The sequence below is a fragment of the Sparus aurata genome, chromosome 11 (genome assembly GCF_900880675.1).
Source record: "Sparus aurata chromosome 11, fSpaAur1.1, whole genome shotgun sequence".
Lineage (NCBI taxonomy): Eukaryota > Metazoa > Chordata > Actinopteri > Spariformes > Sparidae > Sparus > Sparus aurata.
This window is the reverse complement of record NC_044197.1, coordinates 6,548,422-6,560,525: the sequence shown is the minus strand read 5'-3', so window position 1 is coordinate 6,560,525 and position 12,104 is coordinate 6,548,422. Positions and strand designations below refer to the sequence as shown.

General features: G+C 40.6%; 1 protein-coding gene across 2 annotated transcripts in view; it reads right to left on the bottom strand.

The window, feature by feature from the left end:
- Positions 1-3,665: 3,665 nt before the first annotated feature.
- gabrg3 (gamma-aminobutyric acid type A receptor subunit gamma3) overlaps positions 3,666-12,104 on the bottom strand; it is a 53,152-nt gene continuing 44,713 nt past the window's right edge. The window contains exons 7-10 of one of the 2 annotated variants that reach the window (XR_003986054.1): positions 11,296-11,448; positions 9,142-9,341; positions 6,305-6,706; positions 3,666-6,208 (exon numbers count right to left, since the gene is read on the bottom strand). Coding sequence is in view for 1 of the 2 variants with exons in the window: in XM_030434547.1 (XP_030290407.1) it covers positions 6,428-6,706; positions 9,142-9,341; positions 11,296-11,448 (632 nt within the window). In the remaining variant the exon portion in view is untranslated. Of the gene's footprint in view, positions 6,707-9,141; positions 9,342-11,295; positions 11,449-12,104 lie in introns of both variants that reach the window. The other variant, XM_030434547.1, reaches the window with a different exon arrangement.

Here is a 12,104-nt window from a genome sequence, read left to right as displayed (position 1 = left end):
TATTTATGTATAGCCGTCAGCAAACAGTTTTCCAAGGTTCACGCTATTCTCGTTCTTCCCTCCTCCTTTAATAAAAGCTTTATTGGATTTTAGACATTTACAATTGAATTTGAAGACAGACTCAGGGTCAGTTTGTTTGATTTTCAGTTTAAAAAAATAGGTCTTTTGTCCGTTTGACTCCCACAGGGCAGAGATGATCTCCAGCAGATAACTGGTTTAAAAGATTTTGCCCAGGTGAAGACTGGACTCCATTTTATCTCTCTGTTGCAGGTTGTCAGCCGACAGGTCCCACTGTGCTCCTCACTTTTCCCAAAATGCATCTTGACAAAACACCATCGGGGTCCAAAGAACAGATGAGGTAAGATAAAGGTCCATCGGGACACGAGGCGCAACAAGAAGTTCCTCTCAAAGAGCTTCACTTTAAATGGATTTGAACAAAAGAAACATTTTTCTTTTTTACATTTTTGAAAAAAACTTTATTGTCTTCTGGTCCTTGGTAGTAACGCACATTTCGAATATAAAAAGAACCATAGGTATGAAAATAGCATGGGGCATCAGACATGAGTTGTGGATGCTGGAGCTGAAGGAGCAAAAATCATGTAAAACAACCCCGATCACAGGACACCACGCTGCTGAGGAGTACGATCTCAACACTTGCACTTGACTGTACCATTGAGTAATGAGATATCTATGTCACACTGAAGCCACAATTATGAAAACACAAAGCAGAAAGAAGTGTACAGTTGAGTATTGTGTGTACAGTAAGTTAGATAGGAGATAATAGAACAGAAACATGGTTCACCGCTGCTGAAACACACTGGTGACAGCACGCGTCTGCGTCGTGTACGGCAGCAGCCACAAAAAATACAACAGTGGATGAACTGGCAATGACACCGACCACCTCAGACCACTTCTAGGCTAATTATTTCTGTTACGCTCAGAGTTTCCACCCAAATGACATCACAGTACCGCACTGAATACATGAGACTGAACCCAGAACACAATTTCCTTGAACATGATTCGAACTATCAGAGAATAAAACAGGAAATCTTTGGCTTATTCATCACAATAACACTCACCGAATGTGGAAACTGCACTAATACTTTCTAAAATGTTGCCCGTTCCACACAATTTTCCGAATCACGGTAACACACAACTTTCCTCGCTCAGGATTTACATAGCACGTTAGTGACAGACAGATACGTTTCAAGTCTAGATGTCTGTCCCTCACACGCCCCATCTGCATAATCCTGCTGATCCTCCGATGACATGGTGCCCAGAGCTGGTTCACTGGTTCAGTCTGGAGCCACACACATGCCCATACTGGCCTGGGATCAATTCCCAGCCGGAATCGCTCCCTTTGTTTACCCCCTTAGCTGTCCCACAGTCTGGAAAGATAATACTGAAAAATGCGGATGGTCCAGTTGGATAAACACGATGCAAAATCAACGGTAAATAAGAGGAGGAGGGTGGGAGTTAGGCTTTTTAATCAAAGTGGGGACAGCCAATGGAAAAGAAATCTGTTGTGTCAGAATAAAGGCACATTGAAGTTATCGTCAAATCTGTCGTCATGCTAAATAAAGCATCGTGGCTGTGCTATGTAAACCCTGTAAGGCAAAGGTAACCCCTGCACACAACTCCAGTCTGCAGCTTTAATTGAATCATATCCGTCTAATCTGGATCTTTGATGTGACACAACATGTCGAAGTCATCTGGATAAAGATCTGACAGAAAATGTGATATGCGATCCAGAGTTGTGTTTGTAATAACGCTTGACCTTATTTTAGTCAAAGTTGAGAGAGTTCAAGGTCATATTGATAACATTTTTTTTTATATAAAAATCCTTTTTAAAACAAAACTGTATATCTACAGAGCTTGTAGAAAGGAGCAGAATCAAAGTATTTATTCTCTTTAAAATCATTATTATGATTGTGAATTAATCAGTGCATGAAGAGTTACTGTTGGATCCAGCTACTAATTAGGGTTTCTGAGCCGATAGCGTAACTCTGTTGGTGTCACATGGAGTCTGTGTTTCAAGACACCACTTTATGGAATAAAATGAAAACATGTCTGACTTAACAGTCGGCACCTAGCATACTGTTTTGCCCTTGTGCTAGCTAGCTAGGGTTAACAACATTCACATTAGCTAGCATTAGCGATGTTACTGTTAGCCAGCGAATGGTAGCGACATTCACGTTATCTAGTGTCAGCAATGTCAACTTTAGCTAACTAGCATTTGCAACATTCACATTTGTTAGCTAGCGTGAGCAATGTTAATGACAGCCATCTTCAGCAGTGTTAGCAACACTGGCGTTAACACAGTTAGCGTTAGCAACGTTAGCTAGTGCAACAAACCGGCCTCCACTCAAGGGGGCAGATGATTCAAACAACAGCAGCGAGATGGAGAGCCAGGTTTAGTGGCTGAATGTTATCAATAACACCTTTGAATATGTTGTGTCCGTCCTGTCTGGATCTTTGATTCGACAAAACATGTTTAAGTTGTCTCGATAAGATCTTACAGGAAACGTGATAGTTATGAACTCTCAAAGAGCCTCCAGAACTGTGTGACAATAACTCCTGAACTCATTTATTTGAGTATCGCTCAAGAAATGAGATAAATGAAGCAGAAACTTTCCTCTGTCTGTTTCAGTGTTTTAGACACTATTGCCTGATAATACAGACTGAGATAAGAATGAGTTTAGTTGACAGTCAGGATGGTTTTTAACAGTCAGGGCCCTGTTATAAGTCTCATGTTGCAGAATACAAACGTACATATGGGTGCATCCTGTTGGCTCAGCTAGTGATCTCTGTCACATGACTCCTCTGTCTCCGTCGGTTGTCTAATGAAGACAAAAGTGCCCGAGCAGAGAGTCTGTTTCTTAGAATTTTGACCACTTTTTAATCTGAACACGGTAATGCAAGAGTAACTGTAAAATCTAGCACCACTCTTAACACCTTATTGCATCGCCCTTCATCTGTTCGCAGAAGGGAGTCAGAGCACGGTAACATCTGGGCTCCACAGAGCAACGAATCAACTCACACTGCAACACAAACCATCAACGTGATACAAAACAGGGTTTGTGGCCAACAAAGTTCCACACGTGGCAGGTTAAAGTTCCTTATTGTTATTACCATTGTTCAGTACGATCACTTGTATAAATTACTGCATTAGCGATTGAAAAAGAACCAAAGATATACAGCTGCTGTCAGCACTGTGTGTTTTGCATGACGAACAGGTGCACCGACATATGCGGCCGCATCCATTTTCACTCAGCGTCTCGTTTGTCTGCAGGCACAGTAGGCGCCACTTTACCCCAGCTGAGTTTACTGTTCCTCTCCAGTAGGAAATAATGACTCCTCAGTTTTACTTCATGGCTCCACAATGTGAGCACAGCGTCAACACCAGCTATCGCTTAAAGCAGCAATTTGTAAGATATGGCCAGAATTTTAGTTTAAAAAACATTCGATGAAGGCGGTATTATTCTCAACAGAGTGGTAAGTAAGACTTCTATGTATTGTTTTGCAGAGATGTCCACTGAAGTTAGCATGCTAACCAGCTAGCCAGGCCCTTCCTGTCTGTAATACCACAGGATAGTCTGATATCTGCTGTGGTTTTAGCTGCTAACTGTTAGCATAATAAATGAACAAAACTAACACTCAAATTGTCAAGAAATAAAATACTCATACTTCTATTTTCTTTACAACAACAAATAAACACAATGTACACCTTCTGAACTCAAGTTGCTCTTTTACTGAACTAATACAAGCCAGAATGACCAGAAGGTACGACATGGAAATATTCCGGTCCAGACAAACTCCAGGTGAACTGAGCCGTTAGCTAATTGGCTAACGATGGGAAGCTACAGCCACAGATAGCTGGCAAATAGTGGATAGTGGCAGTAGTTGGTTCCTCTGGTTAGATGCTGCCCCCCGTGTTTTTGGAGCATTTGAATTCTGGCCATATTCTACAAATGACCTTTAAAACTCCACTATTTACAGGCTAAAGTTATACAAACAATATTTCTTTTTGCACCGTTATCCTGTGCTGTATAATGCAGCATCAAAACATACAAATGTGTAATTTAGGGTTGTTCAGACGACTGGGCACATATGTGAAATATTTGGCACAATTATAATCAAAAGAAAAACAGCAGAAAAAAAAGGGGGTTATAAAAAGTTTCACTAAGGTTTGCAGCCAAAGGCGAAGAAGTAGCCTCGACTGGAGTGCGATTTTCACCATGCTGAGGCTATAATCAGAGGTAAATATGTATTTCTGGTGTTCATCTCAGTTCTGGGCAGGCGACACTCAGGCAACTCAGCTGCTTATGCCAAATCTAAATGCGGGGAAATCAAATTATGAAGCAAACAGTCCATATTAAAACTATCATTCTATCTCCAGACGTTCTGCAAGTCCTTAAGAGCAGCGTTTAATCGTCTATTGCATGCAAACAACGGCCAAACAGAGATGAGTGGTCCTAACAAGTGGGATTAATATATTTGTGCCTACAGTCGAGTGCAAACGACGCCCATTATATTAAATAATCGGCAACTGTGATCAGAGAAAGAACTGAAGGGTTGTTGTTGGTTTAATGGCTGAAAGACAAAACATCTTTCTGTGACTATTCACTTTATCTAGTGTGTGTTGTGAAGCGGGGCGACAAGTGGCTGCTGTGCAACACCAATTCATGGTGCGAATATGTGTAACGTCCACAAATATAACACTTGAATTATACGCATGGCTCTCTTTGTTCCCTCAGAGCGCCACAAGCTGTGGCAATGCAACTGGCAGACAAATCGCTGTGCATGTCTACTGTTTGTAATCATATTTAACCCAAGATTTGTTATTTTGACACCCTAAAAAGCCTCCACAGAAAGACTAAAACAGGCCCACGTACAAGTCATGTTAATCAAGAAACCAATCATTACTCACATTTCTGTAGGAATAGTTTGACATTTTGGGAAAAACACTTTATGACTTTTTCTGCTGACAGCTAGATGAAAAGATTGACACCACTCTCACATCTGTACGACGAATATAAAGCTGAAGCCAGCAGCCGGTTAGCTTAAATTGGCGTAAAAAACATGTAGCAGGTTATTCTAGATTAGAATAAAGACTAGAAACAGAGGGTAAAAGCTAGCATGGTTCCGTAAAAAATGGATGTACAAAAACCAAAGTGCTGGTAAGCAAATTTTGTTACCATTGGTTGGCGTCAAGCTAGCTGTTTTCACCTGTTTCTGCTCTATATGCTAAGCTAAGGTTACTGCTGCTACTCACTTTAACTCCATATTCAACGTAAATTCAAGCCAGTGTCCCATCAAAACATGAAATAGATATTTTAATAACAAATGCCTTAGTGTAACCAGTTACTAGCTACATGTTGTCATTGTAAATTAGCGTATCGACTAGTCTGTTACACATGTTGGTGTGAGACGTGATATGAATCTTTTCTTCTGTCTGTTGAAGTTATACATCTATTTTCCAAAATATCTCCAAACTAATCCCTTAAAGCGACGGTGGATGCTCTTGTACCCACATCAGGACATTCCCATCATCATTGTATCGCCTCTTGAGCCCCTCGTTGCTCATCCAGGACGCCCCAATGAGAGATCAGTGTCTGTATGAACAGAAACATACACTAAAAATAAAGAGAACCATTCAGATCATTGATGTCACATCCTTTGACGCATCATGTGCCCATAAAGCACATACTATTACTCTTTCTGCTGTGGGGTTGCTTCAATGTATTCTCTTGCCTGGGAACCACTTTATCTATTACAGCGTATAGGGGCACTAACAGTGTTGTGAGCAGGAGGAGTGAGTCATTCCTAATGACTGAAAGTCAGTGCGAAGAGATAAAAACCCAATGATTCTTCATGTGGTTGTTGCAACAAACGGCTGGTTTATAAATGTTACTCAAAGCTCTGAATGAGAACAGCCGCAATCAGTCAAAGCCAGGCTTCTTTTTTTTTTTTTTTTAAATAAACCATTATTCCCTGATTATTGTAGCAGATTGTATCTACCCCTCCAGAGGAAGGCACTATGAATGGTTTGAATGTCCTTGGATTTTTCATCAACTGGATTTGACTGATGGCTGGATAATAATGTGCCGGTACAGTCTCTACAACACGAGTCTTCCTCTTGATTGAGAGGTTTTGGGTTAGCACACTTCCATCTTTGTCTTCACAGTCCATCCTGTCCTCCCTCTCTCTGTGAACAGCACATTGAAGGGAATCAGAATTGTGTTGTATTCTCATACCTGAAGTCATAGTGGCACAAAACTGTGCAGAAACAACCTGCCCTCACCTTGTTTTTATCTCAGGGCAACAGCGTCACAGTTTATTCGCCGTCACCTCTTTTGTTCTTGAATTTTCTCGTGTTGAACTGTGAAGTCCTGCTTTCTGTGACCGAGCAGCCTCCTGCGGGGTGCTAAAGGTAGAGATAGCCGACCCAGTACACAATGTTGAACAGCAGGAAGGAGGTGGGGAAGAAGACGCGCGAGTACGCGTCCAGTTCAAGTAAATCTATGTGGAGGCGTCCTTTTCTCCACGCGCCTTCTTTACACTCCTCGAAGCAGCAGAAGAAGCTCTGGCAGTCTTTTCCGTCCAGACACTCGTAGACACAAGCGTCCTCAAAGTCCTGCCAGTACATGGAGTTGTTCAACGCGATGACGGTGTGTGGAGGTCTCACATCCAGGACAGAGTAGTTCTGGGACGAAGAAGAGGAAGAAGAAAAGGGCGTCATACACAGAAACAGGATGGAAAACATATCATTTTTGTTAGAGACAGACTAGTTGTTTCACAGGGATGGATTTTTGTGGGATTTCTTTCCAGTTAACAACCATGTGTTTTCAGTGGACAGGCTTGTTGAGCTGTGTTTAAATCAGGAACATCTTTGTATCGATCTGTTTTGTTTCTAACCATGGTTTTACAGGCCTGTGTGTTATTTAGCCTATAGCTATTATTATTATTATTGTTATGTTGGAAGACTTGTGTGAGACAGATTACCATATGGTGAAAATCAATTGTACAGAGGCAAACATACCCTGTCCTGTAACATTTATTATTGACTTCCCTTTCTCCTGCGGTGGCCTCTTCCTGCGGGAGCTTGCAGTCAGGGAGGGTCGTTGAGATAAAGTGGGGGCACCTGTGTAGGCCTCAATTAAAGCTCTAATTACCCGCCTGCTCTAATTATTTCTCTCTCTCCTCGGCTCCCCATCGCAAAGGTTTTTGATTTGGTTTAACCTTTTTCTGCCTTTGTGACTGACCCACACATCCCCATATCTACTAATGAAACTCATCTCTACACCTCACGCTTTGGTAAATGTTATTTCTTTGTTTGAAAAAATAAACAAAACTCTTTGCAGCTGACTCGTCTTCCATCTTTATCACATGCATTAAGCTGGTTTGTGACAAATATCTCCCATTTATTTTTCAAATTCCATGATGGTAGGGTTAGGTCTTTTTTTTTTCCGATACAAGTCATCAATTCGGATCATTGGTCATGAATCACAAACTGTTTACTACATACTTATATTACTTTACACATTGTTCGGCGATGCATGCGGTGTAATTTGGACTAATGTGACTGTACCTTTAGCCCCCGATGTGGGTCACCAATTTACCGATAATGCAACTGTCTTTTCATGAGACGTGCCGCGCCTCATAAATAACCACAGCCCTCAAAATGTATAGCTCCAGTTCTTGGCGCATATTTCTATTACAGTTAAATATTTAATCTCAAAGCCCGACATCATCAATGTTATTATCTCAGACTAGATTAAACTCCTTTGGAGACACCAAAGACTATATATATACATATACATACATTTATGTATGTATGTATGTATACTGTCACCCACACGCAGGCAGGCAGGTACTGTAACTTGACAAAAGTCCAAGTGCAATAAATACCAAAATTCGAAAATGTGGCAACAAAAGCCGGAAAACAAAATAGGGGAAAACCAAGACACAAATGCAAACAAAGAAAGGAAAACGACAGGGCGACACAGGAACCCAATGGCAGGAGACGAACAGAGCAGATGAACCGACAAAAGAGGGACGGGAAGACAAGGACTTAAATACACAAGGGGTGACTCACTAGCAGAACACAGGTGAGGAGCAAAAAAGGGCGGGAAAACAGACAAAGGGAGGAAATGAAAAGCAAAACATGACAGATCTTCAAAATAAAACAGGAAAGAACTGAACCACAAAGTGAGGCTGAGCTGATTCCGCGTTACTAAGGATCTAATTTAAATGTGAAAATTGGTAAAAGTAAAACATTTAACAATTAAGTCTTATCAAGACAAATTAACAAATTAATTAAGTCAAATAAATGCAACATTTATGTCAAAGCAATTGTATGAATCTGACTAGTGAGCTTGATTTGAATTATTTTTCTTATTTCTTATTTCTTATTTTTTTAAAGTTGGCCTGTAAGATTAGCTGAGAAATACTCGAGGCATTAAATGAATACTATAAATATAAACACAAATTACAAAAAGGGATGCAAATACATACTTTTTAAACAGGCTTTACTACCTGATAATCTCTAAAACGACTCTAAAAAAAAAAGATCTCTCTAATCTTTTATTTCATCTTCAAGCAGGAGTGCAAAGCTTTCTTCATGTGTCATCAACAGATAAATCCTGCATGATATCAACATTTTTTACAAATGGGACCATGAAACATGTTATGAATACAATAGAAGTGTGTTATTGCTCATCAAGTTCTACATTCTGTCTTTTTAACTTTTCAGATTAAAGCTCTGCTCGTCTGCACAGAACACGAGGTGACAGTCTGCTTCCTTCAGTTGTTGACGGGCTAGAAAGGGCCCGTCTGTCTTGTTCAGACTGATGCAGTGTCCCTTAAAATAGTAACAGTCTTATCAGGAGAGCTTATAAAGGGCAGCGTCACATCATCTCAACCCTGACGATTCCCCTCACTTCCGTCTTGTGATAACAAACCCAAAGCACCATCAGAGGAGAACCACTTCTTTAACAAGTGGGCAGCGATCATGTAACATGAGGGCATCACCCCAATCTACATTTTATCACCTGTGTATCCCATGAGTTAAACTTTTGGGGAGGATTTTGAAGAAGCTGCAAAAATATTAAGAAAGATACATGAAAAAAAAGAACTCACCGATCTTTTTGGCTGCATGCAGCTGGGTCTCCGAGTGCTGTACGAATAATAATTTAACGTTGCGTACTCCATCAGAGCAGCGAAGACAAACAGGAAGCAGACGGTGACGAAAAGGTCCATGGCGGTGACGTAAGACACTCTGGGTAGCGACGTCCTGGCCACACTGCTGAGGGTGGTCATAGTCAGCACTGTGGTTATACCTGAAGGACACGAGACGGGACAAACTCATCTCAGGCGCTGCTCGAAAGTAATAGTGGAGCAAGAAAAGCCTGTTGACTGCAGTGAGATTGAAATTATTCTGCACCATCCCTGTAAGGTTTCTTATTAATACACGTTTTCTGGACGACCTCGTCTAACCTGCTTAATAGATTTGAAATGTGTCGAAAACAGACAGAATCCCATCACAGTTTTCTCCTTGAATGGAAATTTTTACTCTCTTAACCCAGAAGTTAGCATCGCCCTGGTTCCCCAAGACAAAAAGCCAATGTGATTTTTCAGTTGGACTTTGGCTTATTACAGAAAATGAGCTCTAAAATTATGATACTTACACATTTTGTTCAGGGAGAAAATCTGCACAGAACACCACTTTTATCTCTAGCTTTCTGACAAAGTCTAAGTCAAATATTCACCCTTCTTTTAGCTCAGTTTTCTGTCACCAGCTTTTTCAGCTGCTAAATGTGCGCCAGTTAGGTGATGATTGTCTGTGGGTTCATAACTTCTTTCACATCACACACAGTCAATTGATCCATTGCTAATATAAAAATAGTGATCAGTGCAGCCTTAAGATTAAGACCTAGCATCTCGCTAGATGATGATACTCACTACAATTGCCAATTGCCCCCCCGAGGACAAATACAGATTTTCGAATTTGAAATTGAATTCAGTAACTGTATTTATGATATAAGTACCTATATTTTTATCTTAACACAGTCACTTGGGTTAGAAGCTGACAGTTTTATTCACACTAACAACTCACGTCTCTCTGATCGACAGAGAAACACCTCTGTCATTGTACGATTTAACTCTTTCCGCCCTTCCGTCTCCTCCGTGAGCATTATGGAGACTCCTACGAGAGAACGACTCACATCTGTGACTGTTTCACCGAGGTTCCCATGGCAACAGGCCGGCCCCATCTATTCCAGGTGGACATCTCACACTTCCCCGTTAGCCTCTGCTTGCCACGGTGATTACACTTACCTGCCGTCTGCTGATGCCGTGGCACAGATTTGAGAGGTTTTTTTGCACCGAATTACAGTCTCAACAGCAGGTTTGCAGAGAGGAAATAAGCATTTATCTTTACTGACAGCTCAATGTGGAGGAAATTGTCAGGTCCTGTATAATATGTGTCAAACATAAATGGCTGAAGGGCCCGATACATGTGACCGTTTTTTTGTTTGGGCTCAGTTTTTCTCTTCATTATCTTCATTTTATCTCCTGATTTCCATACGATTGATCCGGATATTTGAAACGAGATATATAGACTTCATTATTCATTTCCTGCCTTTGTCCCTTTTTATCAGTTTTAAATGTTTAGTACGGAAAACTCTTGAGTAGATGAGACAAATACAGGCCACTTGAGAGAGATGGCAAAATGATAATCACACATTCATAGCACAGGTAGCTCAGTAGTTTGCACTTGTACGGTCCAAAAAGAGGTCCACTTACATCCTTAGAGTTTTATAATACCTGTCTACAAGTTTGAAATGGTTTTATGTTGACTAGCACTTAAAAAAAACATCCTTTATTGATGGTCTGGCCAAACATAATCTCCCTCAAAAATGTGATGAATGGAAAAAACATGTAAACAGAGAGAAAATAAAAATGAAATTACCTTCCAAAAATGTTTCCTCACTGCATAACAACATACAGAGAGCATGCACAGAAGAGGAGGAAAGAGCATAACGAAACAGAAAGAGCAGATGGAGTGACTCAGGTTAGGTGACAAACAAATATCCATGCAGTATAGATAACAACACATAAAGCAAAAACATGATTAAAGTGTGCAAATGGAAACCTCAAAAGTAAGACCTTGAGACGCCGTCTGCATCACTATTTCCAATTATCTCTACAGCTCCGGTTTAAAGCAATGTTCCAGACATAAACAGTGCGTCCTGGTACAGACTCAGATAATAGACCGCCATCGGAGCGCAGTACCTAAAGCTGTTCTGGCCGGCGTGGCGTCTTTCTTGATCCAGAAGGACACCCAGGAGAGGACCACGGTGAGGATGCAGGGGATGTAGGTCTGGATGGTGAAGTAGCCCATCCGTCTACTCAGGTCAAAGTACACCGTCATCACCACGTAGTCACCTGAGACACAAAACAACTGCGTGTCAAACGTTACAGAGACACGTGTGTCCAGACACTGGAGGAGGCACGGGTAGAGAAACTGTGCTAACGTGGCTAAAAATGAGCTAACAAACTGATTAATTAAAGTGTTGTAGCAAACAAACCAACATGGTGACCGTTCATAATGACCATCTTAAATATATTATAATTAATGAATCTTCAGTTAATCATCTCACCTAACAATGAAATGCTTTATTAACCCTTATTAAGCAAATGATGTTTATAATAAAGTGGTTTATAAATCATCTCATTGTCTTTTAACCGTGAAATAACTATTAACCTCAGATATTTACCTGTAAATTGTTACCATATTCACTTACAGTTTATAACAGGCTGTAGTGCTCCGTCCTGAAGTGTTTATTAATGTACGTTAACAACTAAAACTTCTACTGTTAAACATCTGCAACAGTGAAGGACGACAATATAACACAACACATTCATGTTAAAACTCAGGTCCATGTCTGTGTTAATTATTGATTATTAAAGCAACATTATATAGAAATTGTCAACACTGCTATCGTAAATATAAATCCAGGTCTGTAACAGTTCGTCGGACGTAACAAAGAAAACTCATTACGTCATAACAACTTTACGTAACTCTGCGGCTGAGACAGAGA